The 21,635-nt window shown below is 43.1% G+C and overlaps 2 protein-coding genes across 3 annotated transcripts in view; both read left to right on the top strand.

Moving 5' to 3' along the window:
- LOC121716106 (chemokine-like receptor 1) overlaps positions 1 to 21,635 on the top strand; it is a 965,204-nt gene that overhangs the window by 835,572 nt on the left and 107,997 nt on the right. The gene's annotated exons all lie outside the window — the stretch shown is intronic.
- hpdb (4-hydroxyphenylpyruvate dioxygenase b) overlaps positions 20,627 to 21,635 on the top strand; it is a 27,327-nt gene continuing 26,318 nt past the window's right edge. For both annotated transcript variants that reach the window (XM_042102294.1, XM_042102295.1), the window contains exons 1-3: positions 20,627 to 20,715; positions 21,012 to 21,038; positions 21,194 to 21,256. In XM_042102294.1, the coding sequence (XP_041958228.1) occupies positions 20,713 to 20,715; positions 21,012 to 21,038; positions 21,194 to 21,256 (93 nt within the window). In that variant the 5' untranslated portion in view covers positions 20,627 to 20,712. The remainder of the gene's footprint in view (positions 20,716 to 21,011; positions 21,039 to 21,193; positions 21,257 to 21,635) is intronic.

The raw sequence follows: 21,635 nt of genomic DNA, 5'->3' as shown, positions 1-21,635 counted from the left end.
CACGGCTGCCCCATAATGACCAGTAGGCCACGGCTGCCCACAATAGATACAGAGAGTAGAATAGAAATAGAAATAGAATAATATAATATTGTGTGCCAGTAAGATACATACATACATACAGGGTATGGGGCATGTCCACAACCTTGTGTTCAGTGGGCTAAGGCTGGCAGGGCTCTCCAGCAGAAAAACAAAACAGCTAGCAAAGTTTTGCTCCATATCTGCATAAGTCAAGTTAAGTCAAGTCAAGTCAAGTCAAGTTTATTTATATAGAACATTTCATACACAGAGGTCATTCAATGTGCTTTACATAAACAAAACCAAACAATAATAACAAATAAAAGCATAGAAGGGCAATATAGTCAAAGAATAGTTAAAAGGTAAAGATCATAATAAAAAGAAAACATAAAACACAAGGTAAAATCATTTAAAAATAAAGAATAATTAGTAAGCAAAAACAAAGGCAAAAGTAGTAAAAAAAAGTAATAAAAGACAAAGTAGAATAATTATCAAGGCAGATTCGGAATTTGTAACTCGGCACAGTTAGCAGAAAGCATCTGAGAACAGTTTGGTCTTAAGTCTAGATTTAGAACTGGCTACAGTTGGGGCCTTTTTGATGTCATCCGAAAGTTGGTTCCACAGCTGAGCCGCATAGCAGCTAAAAGCTACTTCACCATGTTTAGTTCTAACAGCAGGTTTTACTAGCAGGTTTTTCACCTGGGACCTGAGAGGACGAGAAGGTGTGTACTGCTGAAGCATGTCTGACAAGTATTTAGGTCCTGCTCCATTTACTGATTTATAAACAAGCAATAGTGCTTTAAAGTCAATTCTGTGACTTACTGGAAGCCAGTGCAAGGACTTAAGAATTGGAGTAATGTGGTCAGTTCTTTTAGTTTTTGTTAGAGTCCTAGCTGCTGCATTTTGTATCACCTGAAGCTGTTTAATAGTCTTTTTAGGAAGGCCTGTGAACAGTCCATTGCAGTAATCAACCCTGCTGGAGATAAATGCATGAATGAGTTTTTCTAAGTCATGTTTTGACATCAGCCCTCTGAGTTTGGCAATATTTTTGAGGTGGTAAAAAGCCGATTTAGTTATCGCTTTCATGTGGCTGTTGAAATTTAGATCACTGTCAATTAATACACCAAGATTTTTAACAGTATCCTTTGCCTTCAACCCTTTTGTGTCAAGGAGAGTGGCAACCCTAAGTCTTTCCCAGGGCTTGAAAATGAAATTATTTTTCAAACGTTCCGTTCCGAACGGTTCAGGTAGGCCTATGTTTAACGTTTTCGTTCTTGCATGCCTTCCGCCACCAACATATCGGTCCTGAACCGGTTCGGAATGCAAAATATCGTTCGTTCTTAAAGTTCCAGCAGTGTTTGGCGGGCCTATCAAGTCTATTTTTGTGGACTTTGCCTTAGAATAGACATACTCATTATTTCCCCTTGATTTAGCCTATACCGTAGCTATGCCCAAAAATAATAAATCACAGGCGGCATCCAAAAACATTCAGATGGGCTATCCATCCCATAGCTTACAGACTTACTGTAGGCCTAACCTATGCCTAATTGCCTATAAATAATTTCTTATCAAAAATATTTCTGGATACATGCTAAACTCCTTACCTGGTTGTAGCCTAAGTTTTATCCATATGGAGATCTTCAAAGGCTTGCGCTATAATTCCAACCCTGTTTAAAAACAAACCTGTCTGTTGCTGACAAGGCCTATCTCAGATTTCCCGTTTAACTCTTCTACATAAAATAGGCTATAATTGCGCAAACATTTCAAATCCCGACTTTAAAACGACAAGGCGTATACAGGCAAAATAGGCTATTACGCATAGGCTACAAACAATTTCCAAATCAGTTTCAGTAGCCTACGCTATGAGCTGGCCTAAGATCCGAAGTGGCAGACGGATAGGTTACATTACAACAGCAAGACAAAATATACACATTTGGACCAAAATATACACATTTGGACCAAAGGTCCATTTATTCGTTTTTTTTTTTTTTTCAAACTGCAGAAATCAAATTATTAGGCTGTTCGCCTACAATCAAACGAGTAGAACACTTAGGATATGCTTTTGTGAAATTTTATAAAATATATAGAGAACGGAAAAAAAACGTTATTAACCGGTTTTGTGGATTTCAGAATAACGTTTCTGTTCCGGAACAGTTGAAGACCATTTTGTTTTCGTTTTCGTTTCCGCTCCTCGTAAAATTCCGTAAAATTCCGTTCGTTTTGGGTTTTCGTTTTCGTTCCTTAAACCGGTTCGGAGCCCTGGTCTTTCCTCATTTTTATCAAATATAATTACTTATCCAGGTGTTGATTTGTTCTATACACTGACACATAGATTCAAGAGGACCATAGTCGTTTGGTGATAGAGCTAAGTAAATTTGTGTGTCATCTGCATAGCTATGATATGAAATCAAATTATTTTGAATGATTTGTCCAAGTGGGAGCATATAGAGGTTGAATAATAGTGGCCCCAAGATCGACCTCTGGGGAACACCACAGGTCAAGGACGTTGGTGTTGAGGTACAGTTTCCGATGGCAACAAAGAAGCTCCTTTCTTGTAGATATGATTTTAGCCAGCTGATAACAATGCCTGTAAATCCAACCCAGTGTTCTAGTCTGTGTAGTAAAATATTGTGATCAACAGTGTCAAGTAGCACTAGGACTGATGTTTTACCTGAATCTGTGTTGAGGCGAATGTCATTGGAAACTTGAGAGCTGTTTCAGTGCTGTGATTTGCCCGAAAACCAGACTGAAAGTAACCAAAATACCCATTTGATGTTAGGAAGGTGGTTAATTGATTAATAAGCAATAATTTTGCCAATAAAAGGTAGATTGGATATGGGCCTGTAATTGTTTAGCATGGAGGCATCCAGGTTATTCTTCTTGAGAAGTGGCTTTACAACAGCTGTTTTCAGTGACTTAGGAAAAGTGCCAGACAGCAGTGATACATTTACAATTTGAAGGACATCCGCCGCTATGAGGTGAAAAACAGTTTTGAAGAAATTGGTAGGCAGAGTTTCTAAGACACATGTGGAAGAGCTGAGATTCTGTGCCGTCAAGTGTTTCGTAGTCTATCAAGCTGAACTCTGACATCAAGTTTAGTTTCCCTCTGTTTGTTGCTGGAAGTTCAGGTTGTTGAATTTGTAATTGAGCAGATATGTTGAGTCTGATTTTGTCAATTTTACCTTTAAAAAAAGATGAAAACTCATTGCATTTATTAGTTGAGAGAAGTTCAGGCGCTAATTGTGAGGGGGGATTTGTTAACTTATCAACAGTTGAAAATAGAATACGAGTGTTATTTGAACTTCTATTGATAATGTTAGAAAAGAAAGACTGTCTTGCTTTGCATATTTCAGAGTTATATGTGCGGAGCATCTCTTTATGGATTTCATAGTGGATCTGAAGTTTGTATTTACGCCATTTTCTTTCAGTCTTCCTACACTCTCTTTTTAGAAGTTTAACTGCTGGATTTTGCCTCCATGGTGCTTTCTGTTTGTCCTTAACTTTCTTGAATTGTAATGGAGCAATGTCATCCATAATGTTTGCCATTTTTGCATTAAAGTGATCAAATAAGTCTTCAGAGTCTGACAGTTGACTTGACTTTAGTGAAAGTGCTTGCTCAAAGAGAGCACTTGTCTGATCATTTATGATTCTCCTTTTTACCATCATAGCTGTGTTTTGAGTGTGTGGGGACATAGACACATCAAAGAACACGCAAAAATGATCAGATAAGGCCAGGTCTTTAACAGCTGTAGAGACATCGAGACCCTTTGTGATAACAAGGTCGAGGGTATGGCCGAGAGAGTGTGTTGGCCCCTGTACATGCTGTGTTAGGGAGAAAGTATCGATTAGTGCAATGAATTCCTTGGCATAATTGTTTTCAGGATTATCCACATGCAAGTTTAGATCCCCTGATATAATAAGACAGTCAAACTCTATGCAAACGACTGAAAGCAGTTCACCTAGCTCTTCAAGAAAAACTTTAGCTGAATGTTTTGGAGGCCTGTAAATCGTCAGTAATAAAATCTGAGGAGAAGACTTAATGCATGCATAAGTGTGAGTGTGTGTGTGTGTGTATGCATAAGTGTGTGTGTGTGTGTGTGTGTGTGTGTGTGTGTGTCTATGCATAAGTGTGTGTGTGTCTATGCATAAGTGTGTGTGTGTCTGCATAAGTGTGTGTATGCATAAGTGTGTGTGTGTGTGTGTATGCATAAGTGTGGTGTGTGTGTGTGCTTCCGTTGTCCACTGTGTATGTGAAGAGACAGAGATGAGGGGTGTATCCTCTGTACGCCCCCCCCCCCCCTACACACACACACACACACACCTCCCACGCTTCACCGGATCTGAGTGCTCATCCTCATTCTTTGTACCTCCCCAACTCCACCTCCCACACATACCCTCCACCCCCCCTACACACACACACACACACCAGGGAGGTGGAGAGCACAAAGAGGGCCTTCAGAGGCATGCACACACACACACACACACACACACACACACACACACACACACACACACACACACACACACACAACCTCCTCTGCCCGTTACAGAGCTCAATGTGCCGCCTGTCTCCAGCACACACACACACACACACACACACACACCACTGGCACACGGACCAGCAACGCAGCTTCAGGGTGTGTGTGTGTGTTTATGAGGGTGAGGGTGTGTGTGTGTGTGTGTGTGTGTGTGTGTGTGTGTGTGTGTGTGTGTGTGTGTGTGCGCGCGCCCGTGTGTGTGTGAGACATTGTGTACGGAAGGAGAGGAAATGAAGACACATCCAGAATGATGATGCGCAGATGACACACACACACAGATGACTTCTACCCCCCCCCCCCCCACACACACACACAGATGACTTCTACCCCCCCCCCCCCCACACACACACACACACACACACACACAGATGACTTCTACGACACAGAAATCTCACCTTTGGTCTATGACATCTCTCACCAACACACACACATTAACACAAACATGCCAACACACACATGCCAACACACACACGCACCCACACACACACGCACCCACACACACACGCACCAACACACACACGCACCAACACACACACGCACCAACACACATACCAACAAACACACATACCAACAAACACACATACCAACAAACACACACACACACACACACACACCAACACACACACACTTAACAAACTATGTTATTTTTGCCACCATGTTTGGCTCACAGGGGAGTCTCAGAGATCACACGCCTAGCACATGCAATAGCAGCTGACACACACACGCCTAGCACATACAATAGCAGCTGACACACACACGCCTAGCACATACAATAGCAGCTGACAGAGAGATCACACGCCTAGCACATGCAATAGCAGCTGACACACACACACAAAAAAATGGATCTACTTCATAGGTGTGCAAATAACATACGGTTAATGGTCGTTCTAAATTACTTAGGACGATGGGAAATTCAACCAATATATATACAGGGTGCGATTTGTGTAAAAACCAGAGGGGGGGGATGATTTTGAATAAGTTCGTAACCCCCCCCAAAAAAAAAAAACGATTCATAGCCTAGTAATGTCATGGCTAATAATAGCCTATATTAATTTTGCCACCTTTGTAACATTTTAGTTTACCGTGCTGTATGACTTTAAACAGCGAGTGTGCTTGGTATGATGATCAGCTCCTCTAATGCAGGGTAGGACCACGTTTTGACAAGCATACAAATTCACCTTGTTCTTGCCCCATCTGAAATGACTTCTCTACTTTTGCTGCCTCCATCCTTTCTGTATTTGTTGTGTAAAAAAACGTTGTATATGATGGCACTGAAGTCTTAAGTTAGTGAATTGGCTAACAGTGTTAGTTGGTAACCAAATAGCCTACACATTGCGCTACACGCTGCGTAGGCTACGTGCATTCTCTCTCCTGCTGATTTGCGTTCAGTAGCCAAGTGCGTAATATTGCAAAAGTTGAAAAAATAAATGTGTTTATTGTAGCCTACAGCAAATAAATAGCCTACTATCATACTGTCAGTTAATTGGCTACAGTGCAGTGAAGAGTTTGGAGAGTAAAGTTATAGGGCAACTTGAAGTTTTATGAAAATAATTTACGAACCAGAACATAAAGACCATGAAGCTTCTATTTCTTGCAGCTGTCAAAACACCCGCTAGATAGTTTAAATACCCACCAACATTCGTTTTTGCAGTACAGATTATTTCTGAAAGTTATTTGTCTACTAGGCCTAGCCTACTGGCTGATTTATCAAACGAGTGCCTTCTCGTTCGTCCTCCGCAAACTACAGGTGTTTCCGTAGAGAGCCATTGAATAAGCGATGCCAAGCAATTTCTGTAACACTTTTTGTGACATTCAGCAAATATCTCCTCATTTAATGTAAGTTCCTTCGGACAATAGGCCTACGTTCTACTCTACTTGCAGTTGTCCTCCATCTCAGTTGCATCAGTTTTCTAATTTTGAAAGTTCTAAAATATGACGATATGCTTCACTGAATCCTTCTCGTTTTCTTTCATTTGTCCAGCTAACTTTTCCATTGAAACTAGCCATTTATGATGGATTACACACTCGACATTCTGAAATGTCCTGCACGATTAAGGCCAAATTAAGTTATCACGCAGCCACTGTGTCAGCACAGCAGCATGAGTGCTGACGGTGACGGTGCGTTTCTGATGTCAGATTATTATGTAGGCTAGCCTACTGGACTGTTCTCACGTTGCAGCGCTTTACTTATATGAAGTAGCATTAATCAATATGAGGGGCAGAGGGGGATAAATGTTGTCCCCACCGGGGATGAAAATAATTTAGCAGAGGTAGGGATAGGAAAACCAGAGGGGGGGGAAATCCTCACCATCCCCCCCTACAAATCGCACCCTGTGTGTGTGTATATATATATATATATGTGTGTGTTGCACGTTATGTGTGTTGGGTGGATGAGATATATATGTGTGATGTTATATGTGTTTTATATACAGTATGTTGCTGTGTGGAACATGGAAGAAGATGTGAGGAAATGATTATCCATTTGGTACAATAATGACTATCTATCTAGGTATATCTATCTATCTCTCCTCTCTCCTTCTATCTCTTTCACCATCTTTCCCTCTCTCTCCCCCTCTCACACTCCTCTCTCTCTCTACCTCTCTCCCTCCTCTTTCCTTCTCTCACTTCTTATCTCTCTTTCCCTTTCAACCCTCTCTCTGTCTTTCTCCTTCTTGCACTCCTTCTCCTTCTCTCCCTCTCTCTCTCTCTTTTCTTCTCTCACTTCTCTCTGTCTTACACTCTAACTTACATTAGCATGCATGTGCTCAGATACAATGTATTTGTCACAGATGTCATATGTAGATGTTGAAACTCCCCTTAAAACACACACACACACACACACACAAACCCCTCCCACCCCCCTCTTCCTGACAGGTGTCTGTAGAACAGACCTCCAGTGTAGAGCAATGGCTCCCCATCAGAGACACTGGCCGAGAGGAAGTGTGTGTGCACGTGTGAATGTGTGTGTGTGTGTGTGAGTGTGAGTGTGAGTGTGAGAGAGAGAGAGAGAGAGATGTGAATGTGACATATCTACAATAGGCCATTGCAAACTATGTATTACATTTGTAAAATATTCGTAACATATAGTAAAATATTAGTGTGTGTGTGTGTGTGTGCGAGTGAGTGAGTGAGTGAGTGAGAGAGAGAGAGGTTTTGACACCATGCACACTGGATCATTCCTACTAAGCCATCTTGTGGTCAATGTAGGCCATAGAATAAAGCTTTGGACACAGTGCCCTCTTGTGGTCAATGTAGGCCATAGAATAAAGCTTTGGACACAGTGCCATCTTGTGGTCAATGTAGGCCATAGAATAAAGCTTTGGACACAGTGCCCTCTTGTGGTCAGCATTGGCCACAGAATAAATCTCAGAGCCATATAAATAGGGACAGTTTGACCAACTAGGGAATGGAATGGTCCGAGCTATCCTGTTCCGAGGTGGTCACATGGTTGTGGACGCCATCAAATCCCCATTGACATAGTTGAGGTAATAATGGGACAAACATAATAATTTATTAAAAAATAACATCAAATTATTAACAAAATGCCCAACTGCGTGGTTGGCTGCAGTGCATGATGGGAGAGAGAAATGAGTGACCCAACTGTGTATTGGGCTGCAGTACATGATGGGAGAGAGAAATGGTTGCATTGTTCCCCCAAATCGGAGGCAAACATGGGAGCTGAAGGTCAAAAGAACAAATGTGGAGGCAAATAATTACACACACACACACACACACACACACACCACACACACACCACACAAACACACACAAAGACACACACGCACACACACACACACACACACGCACACACAGGGCTTAATTTGAGCCGGAACACGTTCCGGCACCTCCGACGTTGGATCCGGAACCTTTTTAATTGGATCGGTCAACTCTTACGTCAATATAAAAAATGAATTGCTTAAACGAAAAAATAAATAAATTACTGTTTGTGTAGTGTTCAATGTTGATATATTTCTTATTAGTCTTTAGAAATAGGGGAAAGACCAAACAGGATACAACAAGGATCAAGGAGATCGAGGATTTGAAAGTGCTTTATCCTCAATAAAATATTGGTCACAGGATGGTGACGCGCTGTTCGGGGAGAGAGAAGTTGAGACGCTCTGCCAGCAGTTTTGCATCGATAGGCCGTGGAATGTCATCAGGGCTCTCAGGGAATAGGCTACCACCTCTACCATCTCCTGTACAGCAAACAGGGCGTCTCTTCTCCCCTCTACCACCTCCTCCCTACTCTTCATTTGCCTCGTCAGCCCGCCGCTTGCCTGGTTCAACCCCTTTCCTTACGTGAGGTCATGGGTTTCTAAAGGACATAGAGCTGCACTGGACACAAGGTGTAGAGAAAGCAGGGTAATGGAGGCCGGGGGTCTGGATGCTGTATGGGCCATTTTGGACAAGTAGGCCTAGGCTACGGTAGGAAGAAATCGCGCTTCCACGCTGTATCTAGTTGATCATTGATTACTGGGTGTGGGTGGTCATCATTGCAATATAGCAGACTTTAGCGCCGAGGCTTCTAGTCCCTTGTTTTGTTGGTTCCCCTGTAGGCTACCTCCTGTTTTCCCGGTCTGTGTGTGCGCTTGTGTGTGTGTGTGTGTGTGTGTGTGTGTGTGTGTGTGCGTGTGTGTGTGTGCGCGTGAGTGTTTGTGTCTCCCGCTCCCTCTCTGTGTCATATGTGTCAGTACCGATGTGTATTGGTTGGGGGGAGGTGTCCGGGGGGGAATATTTAGGGGTTCAGATAGGTATTCAGATGTGTCAATCAGAAATCACTAATCATTCCACGCTGTATCTAGTTGATTATTGATCACTGGGTGGTCATCATTGCATATATAGCATACTATATATGTTTTTATTTCGGCCTATGCGTGGGACAAACATAATAATTTATTAAAAAATAACATCAAATTATTAACAAAATGCCCAACTGCGTGGTTGGCTGCAGTACATGATGGGAGAGAGAAATGGGTGCATTGTTCCCCCAAATCGGAGGCAAACATGGGAGCTGAAGGTCAAAAGAACAAATGTGGAGGCAAATAATTACACACACACACGTAGAGTGTTTGTCTATTTTTTTTGATCATTTGATAATGGATAATTGCTGCTCTTTTTTTTTACATTTTACACCCATGCAGTGCAGTGTTACAAGTTCTGAAGTTAATAAACATTGCCCTGGTGTACACACCGCGTTGTTTAGTTTTTTTAGTCAGAGCTATGTAGGCTACGCAGGTTTTGTTGTTGTTGGTCCGTAACCTCAAATCCCCGTTTTGAGTCGCCGGATCCACCCCGCCTTTCTGGCACCTCCCACTTTACAAATTAAGCACTGCACACACACACACACACGCACACACACACGCACACACGCACACACACACACACACACACAATATTGTTGGCGATGGATGAACTATGAAAGGTTACATCAGGACCATTTACAGTAACATGTACAGTAGAAGGTAAATATACACTTGGATATTTCTGTAAGGGCCTTTTACAAAAGTATAGTATATATAAGTATAAGTATATATACTCTTTTGATCCTGTGAGGGAATCTTGATCTCTGCATTTATACCATCCGTGAATTAGTGAAACACACAGTGAACACACAGTGAGGTGAAGCACACACTAATCCCGGCGCAGTGAGCTGCCTGCAACAACAGCGGTGCTCGGGGAGCAGTGAGGGGTTAGGTGCCTTGCTCAAGGGCACTTCAGCTGTGCCTACTGGTCGGGGTTCGAAACGGCAACCCTCTGGTTACAAGTCCGAAGTGCTAACCAGTAGGCCACGGCAACCCTCCGGTTACAAGTCCAAAGCGCTAACCAGTAGGCCACGGCTGCCCCATATATACATATTGCCAAATGTTAATAAAAACATTTATAATTATTTATTTCAACATAGCCTATTCATCCCGTAGGGTTACGCTGTAGAATCTTCTGACCCCATAGGGTTACGCTGTGTGTGTGTGTGTGTGTGTAGTTTACCATTCTCTTGTGTCTAGATTGGTCTTAAGGACAAGTGTGTGTGTGTGTGTGTGTGTGTGTTGTTAACCATTCTGTTGTGTCTAGACTGGTCCTGAGGACAATCCCCTCTTCGAGAACATCTCCAGTGCTGTCTCGACTGTGTGTAGGCACCATATTTATATTTTCAGTTTCAGTTAACTCATTGAATGCCAAGCTGTTTTCGGGAGCTTTGTCCTAGAGTGCCAGCAATCTAGACCATTGTTGATGATTTTTGTACAGCCACAGCATATTCGGTGTTATAGCTATGAACACATACAATAGCTTGATTAAAAGGTGAGACTTTAAGCTCTCGGTCGGTGCAAACCGTGTATTTCTACACGCCTCTGTTCCTAAGAAATCCCAAGCTAAACAGTGGCTAGTTTTCATCAAAATCGTTGTTTTTTTCTAGAAATGGAGATATAACCTCTTTCATGAAATATGAAGTGTTACTGTTACTTACTTGTGTAAACCTTCTGGGAAGTGATCAGTGAGACCTGGCGAGACTTCCACCTAGTGATAGACCCACGAAAATGGCCTGGTTTTGACCTGACGTGCATGCCTCACTGATTCGACCCAAAGCGGCAACCGAGTTATGATAAAATGTCCAGATAAAATCTCCAGATTGTGCGTTTTCGATCGTCATATATTTCATTTCCATTTATCACAGAGTTCCCAAAATCACATATAAGGTGTGTTAGAGTGTCTAGTTTCATAATTAAAAAAAAAAAAAAAAAGCTAAAAACGTAATATTAGCCTACGTTTTTGACACTCAACGCATGGGAAGGAAAAACGTAGTATTACACTCAATGAGTTAATATATAATTAGCACTCAATGAGTTAATCTATAATTAGCACTCAATGAGTTAATATATAATTAGCACTCAATGAGTTAATCTATAATTAGCACTCAATGAGTTAATCTATAATTAGCACTCAATGAGTTAATCTATAATTAGCACTCAATGAGTTAATATATAATTAGTTATTCATTTAGTTTCCCTTCAACATTTGATTTAGAACGTTTTAATGTTTTGAGTATGCCCTCCCTCTAGAGGTAATGGTGTGTGTGTGTGTGTGTTGAGTATGCCTTCCCTCTAGAGGTAATGGTGTGTGTGTGTGTGTGTGTTGAATATGCCTTCCCTCTAGAGGTAATGGTGTGTGTGTGTGTGTGTTGAATATGCCTTCCCTCTAGAGGTAATGGTGTGTGTGTGTGTGTGTGTGTGTTGAATATGCCTTCCCTTTAGAGGTAATGGTGTGTGTGTGTGTGTGTTGAGTATGCCTTCCCTCTAGAGGTAATGGTGTGTGTGTTGAATATGCCTTCCCTCTAGAGGTAATGGTGTGTGTGTGTGTGTTGAATATGCCTTCCCTCTAGAGGTAATGGTGTGTGTGTGTGTGTGTGTTGAATATGCCTTCCCTCTAGAGGTAATGGTGTGTGTGTGTGTGTGTGGTAATGGGGGAGCAGTGATAAAAGGGGGGGGTCAAGCCAAGGCCACAGGAGGGGTCCGGTGCCAACAATCACTGACCGTCAACTGTGAGCGTGACAGGAGCAACGTGAACTCGCGGAATGAACTCAACTCAACCAGACAATAGAGACTATACTTCATGTTCGGTCAAAAATGTTCAAAGTCCAGTTTAGATGCTGAGTATTACACGCTTACTTAACACTGTGTACGGCAGTTGCTCATACCTGTGTTCAATGGCAGGGAGAGATCATGCAAGCAGTCCGGCAGGCAAGCAAGATGTTAGGCAGGCAGACATGCAGGCAGGAGGGCAGGAAGGCAGGAAGGGCAGAAAGGCAGGGAGGGAGGTACAGCAGGCAGGCAAGCAGATGGTACGCAGTGATGTAGATACAGCAGTTCAATAATCCAAAGGGAAGGGGGTATTCCAAAGGTTCTAAATGTTCAACTCTTCGAAATGGTCAAGATCAAATCATAAAGCGTCAAGATTCAAACTATCAAGATACAAGCTTACAAGCTACAAGCTGTAAAAAACTATTTGTGTCCAGCATCTTCCATTGTCTAACTAAGACTGACTAAACCACATGGAAGACGCCATCTTGAAGTGAACAGGTGACCAGGTGACCTAAGACCATGTCAAAATAAAAGCTCCATACAGAAGCTAATGAATCTCAAGCAAAGTAAGAGTCTTTCAGTTCAATAGGGTTTAAATTCAAATTGGCTCCTACACTTCATGTTTTAATAATATAATTTATAATGTATTCATTTATGTAATAAATACTATCAGTCCACGGACCACGTCTCTCGGACCATCCTTTACACGTCAGGAAGCCCACCCAAGCACCAGTGCTCCCCAGAGCTGCTGAGACCAACTATTAGAGTCATTGGGACACACAACAACGTTTTAGCCACTACAGCAGTGCTCACACACTGTCCCTCTCCCAGGTGTGTGTGCACACACACACACACACAGACACACTGTCCCTCTCCCAGGTGTGTGTAACGGTGCTCACACACTGTCCCTCTCCCAGGTGTCTTTAGTAGCATTTTTTGTATTATTTCCCCCAGCAATCAGTACAAATAAGCATCGTTAAATGCAACAATCCAGCAAGATAGATTATGTGGGCCCGGAGCAGCACACACACACACACTCACACACTCACACACACACACACACACACTCCCTCCGCTTATGCCTGTAACAGAGAGCAGCGCAACTTCAAACAGCGCATTGGTATTTTGATAGTCAGCGGCGCATTTGAAGGAATCTGCTTGCATACGAGATTATATGGAACAGGGATTCCAACTTAAACCTCCAACTAAACCTTGCTCTACTAAAACCTGTTTGTGACTAGCAGAGTATAGCCTACATGCATCTGCACTCGTCTATTATTTGAAGTCATTGGCAAAGTGAAACTAACTTCACCGTGGTCTCATAGTAAGGTTGCCAACCGTCCCGAATTGTGCGGGACATCCCGTATTTTGGGTGATTTTGATTTGTCCCGTCAGGGACAGCACCACTCCCGATTTTCAATCACAGCTCATCGGCCTTGTTAACTTGTCAATAGTGGGCTACTGTAAACGCACCTGGAACAAAGTGTCCAGTGCCGCCGCTACCACGCGCATCTCGCACTATGCGCAGGGCACCAAGGGACAGAAGGGGCACCACAATTTAGCCAGAGAAGCTTTACTGCAAACTGCTTTTCACTCTTCTTAGAGAACGATTACAATGTCAAAATGCAGCAACAGCATCTTACATAAGGATGATACTTTTTGGGTCCTCTCAGTCTCTCTATTATGCAGCAGATCTAACTTGAACGTTATGCTACTCGTTTTAATTGGGAACGAGAGGGAGAGAGGGTGGAAGTTTCTGATCATTGGCTGGCTTGTGATCATTGGTAATTGATTTCACCTTTTTAATATAAGAAACTTTTAAAAGGAAATCATGAAAACAACAAAAACAACGCGAGGAGATTGTGGAATTATCCGGTTCACACTATATTGACCATTTACAAAATGTGAGGGCACTTTGACATAGTGCGTGCAGCCTATGATTTGGACTGATAGAATATGAAGAGTGGACTTTGCCTTTGTGTAATGGAATTGGTGAGTCTTGAAGTCTTCAATAATCCGTTTCCCTTAAACTAAGCATTTAACATGATAGGCTAATTGAAACACTTTCCACTTAGATAGCTAGGTGGCTATAATGGCTTCATAATTCACTTTTAATTGCAAACAGAAAATATCTAGCTAGCATCATTACATGCTTCTATTTCCACAGGAATGAAGGTTGTTTACACCAACTTAATATACTTACCATTGTGCTATAGGCCTAAATGTGGCACAAACAATGTTAGAATTTGTGGAATGACCATAGGCTATATTTGAAAGGAGCTGGCAAAATATTATGAATACCGTGTAGACAATGTTCTTAAAGTGACAGTACACCATTTGTAAATTAGTTTTTATTTTTTTTGGGGGGGGGGGTCTCGCATTTGAAGTGAAGTGTCCCTCATTTGGGGTTGAGGAAGTTGGCAACCCTATCTCATAGTCAACGACAAAACAGTTCTACACAGTTTACTTTGACTGACAAGGGGTTACCATTGACAACATCGAATGACTGAATAAAAATCCTAAGAATATTTATCTTGCAGAGTAAAATTCAATTCTATTTGGCCTTAAACAGAGCATGTAAGCTAGCACCCTACCTGACACACATTCAAGACAAAAAACTGAGAACCACACTGACAAAGTACAGACTCAGCGAACAAGCCTGGCCGTAGAAGTGGGAAGGCACAGACAAACATGGCTGCCGAAAGACAACAGACTGTGCCACCACTGTGACCTAAACACAGTAGAGACAGAGATACACTTCCTGACCAGTGATGGGCAGTAACGCGTAAGATGTAACGCGTTACTGTAATCCAATTACTTTTTTCAAATAACGAGTAAAGTAAGGGATTACAATAGCAAAAACAGTAATTAGATTACTTTTACTTTCCTGCAGGCAGCCTGCGTTACTGTGTTACTAAACCGTGATTTTGCCATAGACAGTAAAATAATTTTTTAAAAGGATTTTGCCGTATGGATTTTGCTTTGTGAGACTAACTCGTGACAATGACGTATAGCTGCGCGACATAGATGTAAACAACAGACACACGTGTGCAAGACATTGAGTGCGGGAGAGAGCGCGAACATGGAGCATTTAATTCATTGCAGTTCAGACATTACGAAAAAAACATTAACGCTGTACACTCTGCGTGGGATGAAAATGTTGTCTACGAAAAATTCCTCCTCAAATCTGAGCAAGCACCTAGCAAGCCGGCACAGGAATGTGAAACTCATTGAGACACCCCCAGATCCCGACATGACGGCTGCAGCAACAGGTGAAAATAGACTCAAGAGGACGTCGCCGGTTCCCTGCAGCCTACTGGCCCGTTATAAAAGGAGCCAGGGCATTATAATATTTTGGCTGCATTCACTGTGATTTGGAAAATGGACAAAAATATAATGTGGTCTTTGCCGTTTTGTAATGGGGCTGGTGAGTGTTGAAGTCTTCAATAATTCGTTTCCCTTAAACTAAGCATTTACATCAAGGGTGTCCAAACTATGGCCCGCGGGCCAACTGAAACACATTCCACTCAGATAGGGGCTACCAGGCTCATATAGGCTATCACTTTTAATTGCAAACAGAAAATGTCTAGCTAGCTGTTTATACCAACTTAATATCATGACTATTGCTAATATAGATAGATAGATAGATAGATAGATAGATAGATAGATAGATAGATACTTTATTGATCCCCAAGGGGAAATTCAAGATATAATATTGTGCTAAATGTGGAGTTTGTGGACTAGCCATAGGCTTATATTTGAATGGAGCTGATCATTATGAGAGTTGTGGAGACGCTCTTAAGGTGACAGTGCACCATTTATAAATGAGTTAAACTGCATCAAATTAGTAGTATTTCTTAAGAAATATTTGAAACTAAAATGTCATTATTATCATTTAAATAATATATACAGTATTACACTAGAATTTTTTTATTTTATTTTTTTATTTATATTATTATTTATTTGGGGGTGGGGGGGCACCACAAAGCAGTTTTGCTTTGGGCACCAAAATTGCCAGCAGCGGCACTGCACACACGTACAAACACATACTCTTCTTTGACATTAGAACAGCCTAAATGTGGCATGCAACAGCATTTTCTGTTTTGGTAAATGCATTACTCCTCTCTGCACTGCAACTGTTAAAAGATGTAAATGTTAATAGAGATTTTGGTTTTAATTATGTTTTTGCTGTATTTTATTTACATCTATTCGAATGAAGGAGTATACAAAAAGTTAAGATTGAAACTAATAAAACCAAGTTTTAAAAAGCGTATTCAGGTTGTGTATAGCTAGTATGTTTTTGTAAAGTAACTAAGTAAAGTAATTAGTAAAGTAACTAATTACTTTTGAAAATAAGTAATCAGTAAAGTAACTGGATTACTTTCTTGGATAAGTAATCAGTAATCAGTAACTAATTACTTTTTCCAAGTAACTTGACCAACACTGTTCCTGACACAGTGCACAAAATATCCCTGAATTCCTGCAAGGGAGCGATGAGGAGAGGCTTTCATTCCTCACTGGAGAGAAGGAGAAATGCCTCCTCCTTGCCGCTCAATACGGATATTCCTGCCATAATGAAAGGACCTGCTGAGGTGAAACTTAAGCCTATTTTATGCTTCTGCGTCGAATCGACGGCGTACCCCCGCAGACCCCTCTGCGTCGTCGCGAGCCCCTCTCCCACCCCTCTGCTGTAGCTCGAGGTGCACCTCCAAAAAATTGTAACTTCGCGTCGAGGCGACGCAGACCGCAAGGACTGTGAATGGTCAACTCATCCTGTGTGTTGATAGTCGGTGTTTCAAGCAGTCTACTGTGGGGATTAGCAACTCAGACATATTTTGGTTACAATGACGGGATTATCCGTTTGTAAAGTGTTTATATGTCAGTAACGTTTTGAAATTAGCACTTCGCCAGCAAGCATACTTTGTGGGCAGTTGTGCTAAAGTTCGTCTGCTAACATAACTTAAACTGGCTGGCAGACACCTCGCAAATAACCTCAGACTTATTTGCTGGTTTACTGTGTCTATTTCTCGATACAAAATCTAAGCAAGAAAAGGCCAAACAAATAAGATTAATATTTTGGCATGACAGTCTATGGGGTTTGCCATTCTGAGTAGGCTAGCGTTGCGGTCATACAGTCTTGTTTCGGTGGTGAGCGATGCAGACACAGGCGACACCGAGCGTTATGGCGGTGAAATGCACCGCGATGCAAAGCAACCCGACGCAGAACCATAAAATGGTCACGACGTCGTAGCTACGCCGTGGAGTTGACGCAGAAGCATGTTGAGCCCTTTACATTTCCTAAATATGAACATACACTCACACACACACACGCACACACACATACTGTACACACACACACACACACACACATACATACACACGCACACACACACACACACATACACACGCACACACACATACTGTACACACACACACACACACACACACACACACACATACTGTACACACACACACACACATACATACACACGCACACACACATACTGTACACACACACACACACACACATACATACACACGCACACACACATACTGTACACACACACACACACACACACACACATACTGTACACACACACACACACACACACACACACATACACACACACACACTGTACACACACATATTGTACACACACACACACACACGCACACGCACACGCACACACACACACACACACTGTTCTCCATTGTCATAGTTCATAATTGTACAACTATCATGATTGTGTGTTTCCCCCTCCTCTCCTCCCCATTTGATGCATTTGACCCAAATGCTTTGGCAATACTGGCCAATGTTATGGTCATGCTAATAAAGCTCCTTTTGAATTTGAATTTGAGTATTATTTATTAAAGAGAGAGAGCGAGCCTTATTAAAGAGAAGGAGAGCCTTATTAAAGAGAGAGAGTATTATTAAAGATAGAGTAGTATTATTTAAGAGAGAGGAGAGTATTGTAACGTCGGCGCACAAGACATTGCGTAGCGTTCTCCCACGCAGGGCATGCTGGGATATGAGAGCGAACATTTGGGGGTTTATGTCGTTATTTCTCCTAAGTTATAAGTGTAAAGTTTAGCGTCTTTGTTGTAACATGTTCCCCTTTTAGTTCTCCCTCGTGTGTGACCCTTTTTGTGTGGGGGGCTGCGTCCTCCCCTGTGTGTGTCTACTTGACCTGCCCTGTCTGCATTGTGTTCTGTGTCTGAGTCCCTGCCCTCGTGTTCACAATAAAGCTTGCATTGAACAACGCTTGGTGTCCTGAAACCTCCAAATCGTTACATTGGTGTCAGAAGCGACTTTCGAACATGGCCTCCGCTCAGCGAGAGAAGCTGGAAATGGAAAACCTCACCACTGGGTGGAGGCCCACGCAAGAGGATCCGGAGAGAGCCCTTGTAAGAGCTGCTAAAGAGCTTGAGGCCTTCTATCGTTACTGCCGCCGGAGGAGAGGAGCTGTCGCCTGGACCTGCCTGCTGCTGGGAGGAGATCTGGCCGGAAGAAGCGCTCGTGGAGAAGACGACGCTGGCCTGGGCGCTGACTCCACGGCGAGCCGCGACGCGTGAGCAGAGCCGAGGGAGAGCGGCGAGGAAGAGGTTCCTGGATGATGGACGGTTGGTGGAGCCGCTGAGGGCAGCGAACTCACGACGGTGGGGCAGCTTCGACGGAAAGGCTCTCTGAACTCTGAACTCTGAACGTTTGGGTGCGTGTGAGAGGCACCGTGCTGTGTGGGCGCCCGTTCTAGTTGGCCTGTTGGCCGGCGCCTTTAAAAAAGTTTGTGGTGTGGAGTTCGATAGCATGGCCATCTCGGGGGTCGTGCCTTCGCTGAGGCCACGAGGGAGTGGAACAGGCCGGGAGCAGAGCAGGACGGCTCTGCGAGGAGGCAACACGAGGAGGGACGCCGAAGACGGTAGCTGCAGCGGGAGAGCTCAGCGTGGTCCGGTTGCTGCGGAGTCAGTGCCTGTCTGTCCTGGTCGGTGAATCGACGGAGCGGAGTGGCGTTGGTGCAGCTTCATCTGACCCCCCTCGAACCTCGGTGCTTGGTACAGTGTCGACGGTTGGAAAGGCTACCTAGAACCCCGCCAGGAGAGGAGGAGTGCCGCGGTGACACGCCGCGGAAAGTGCAGCCTGAGGGCGGCTGCTGAGAGGGAGCTGGTGACGAGCGGGTCGGCCACGTGGCTGCTAGCACGCCCGCACTGGATTGCTAGCAGCGTGGCGCCCCGTTGAGTGAGCTCCTGCGGCGTGTGCACCCCACGCGAGTTGGCGGTACTGTCGCACTGGACTGAGTGGCGGGCGACGCGCGCCGACGTTAGCATGTGGCTACCTCGTGGTCATTGCCGAGGACGGCAATGGCTTGTTGGGGGAGCTATGTAACGTCGACGCAAAAGACAGTGTTATAAGTTATAAGTTATAAGTGTAAAGTTAGCGTCTTTATTGTAACATGTTCCCCTTTTAGTTCTCCCTCGTGTGTGACCCTTTTTGTGTAGGAGGCGTCCTCCCGTGTGTGTAGTGTGTGTCTACTTGACCTGCCCTGTGTGCATTGTGTTCTGGGTCTGTGTCCCTGCTCTCGTTCTCAGCTAATAAACCTTTTGATTGGACAACTGTGTGAGTCGCTATCAAATCGTTACAGTATTATTAAATGTTATTAAACGTATTGTCTTCTTTTTGCAAGGGCCTGAAAACAGTTAATAGTGTCAAATTGAATGGAGTGGGTGGGTCCATCGTTTGAGCAGTGATTCAGCATTTCTGAAGAACTTGCAAATAATGGCTTAAATGGCATGCAGTGCAATAAAATCACATTTTCTCTATCAAAACAGGGCGTTCAGTAAAACGGAGAAGTTTCAAACAGGAATTTCGTAAACTGTTCATGCATCTTATTATTTTTACTAGCAGTGTGAACTCTGCATCCTGCCCATTCTCTGGTTTCAACCCCGTCACTATTTCTTTCTGTTATGAGTGTGTGTAGTCGCGAGCGCCAGATGTGAGGTGCCCTATGGAGCAGCCAACAGCCAATAGGAGAGCAGGATTGTGAAACTCCTCTCTTCAACCTATAGCTAGACATCATTTCTTCTCTTCAACCTATAGACGTCGTTTCCAAAGAACAAAACATTTTTCGAAAAATTATGTCACGATAAACAACTGTCCTTTTAACCTTTTGGAACTCTTTCATGACGTAGTTAAATACATATTTGCTATCAAGAGGTGAACGCTTTGCAAAGCCCATATAGACCTCGCAGACACATTTTCCAACAAAAAAGTTAAACCGGTAACACAGGACGAATGCAAAACACCTATAGCCTACATTGAACCGCTATCCATACGAATTTGTAGCAGAAAATGTGTTTATTTCACATTCGGTTTCTCAAAAAAAAAAAAAAAAAACGCGAGCCGGTAATTGCTTGAGATTACACAACACGCGCATCAGTCCAGTTCTGCTGTCCGCTCGTGATGGGAGGGGGCGTGGACAGCCATCTCCCAGTCCGACCATTTAAATTCAGTGCGGCTGCTTCGTAGTCCCTGTGTAGGCTACTTGTACTTGTAGTTGTACTTGTGAGCGACTTCGAGCAGACGCCTAGACATGGTGAGAACTTTATCTTTGTCATTTCTAAGACAAATAATTGTTTATTCGCTTGAATGTTGGCTATGGAATTAAATGTTTGTGTGCAAGATAACCTCTAGACTAGACTACATGTAGGCTATTATACCACTTAGGCTATTATAATAATAAAGCATCCTATTAGTGATTTCACAATGACAACAATGATTAGCCTATTGAGAGATTATTACTAGGTCGCCTTTGATTTGGCTATAGGCCGACAGTTTGCTGCGTTTAGCATGCTATGAATTTTAATGCATCTTTTTGGAACCTCTTCACAGACAACTTACACGGACAAAGGTGAAAAGGTATAAAGCTCTTTGAATCATCTCTTTGATCAGTGAATTTGGTTCAGTCATATAAAGTGTAGGCTATAGAACCACAATAGAGTAGCCAGACTTGCAGAGTTGTGTTCGACCTAGTGTCTCTCTCTCTCTCTCTCTCTCTCTCTCTCTCTCATCAGCATGACCAGGGCAGGTTCCTCTGCTTCGACCACATCACTTTCTGGGTCGGCAATGCCAAACAGGTGAGTCAGGGGCTACAACGTTGTCCATATCCTATTATGTTCCTCTGCGCGAACATTTTGGTCATCAGATTTTAAATTGTTTGACTAAAGAGGAGTTTTCTCCTGGTAAACGGGGATTGGTTCTACTAAGGGGTGGGGGCAACGACCATGAAACTCCTAAACCGCATTACCCTCCCCCCAAACTAATTTGATCCATATTGGACACATGTGTACGTTTTTCTGAAGACCACAAGAGGGCGCTGCGCGACTATAATCGATTAGTCTTGTTGCCTGGTAGCCCGTATGCACCCCGTCCTGACTTTCCTCCGGTTGTATTGACATGTGTCCACTTTTGGTTTGATCCTGCACACACATGCATTGGTGATGCATTCTGAATTAT

This window comes from Alosa sapidissima, chromosome 8, assembly GCF_018492685.1.
Source record: "Alosa sapidissima isolate fAloSap1 chromosome 8, fAloSap1.pri, whole genome shotgun sequence".
In the NCBI taxonomy this organism is placed as follows: domain Eukaryota; kingdom Metazoa; phylum Chordata; class Actinopteri; order Clupeiformes; family Clupeidae; genus Alosa; species Alosa sapidissima.
Note: the sequence above shows the minus strand (reverse complement) of the source record. Positions and strands in the feature narration are given on the sequence as shown.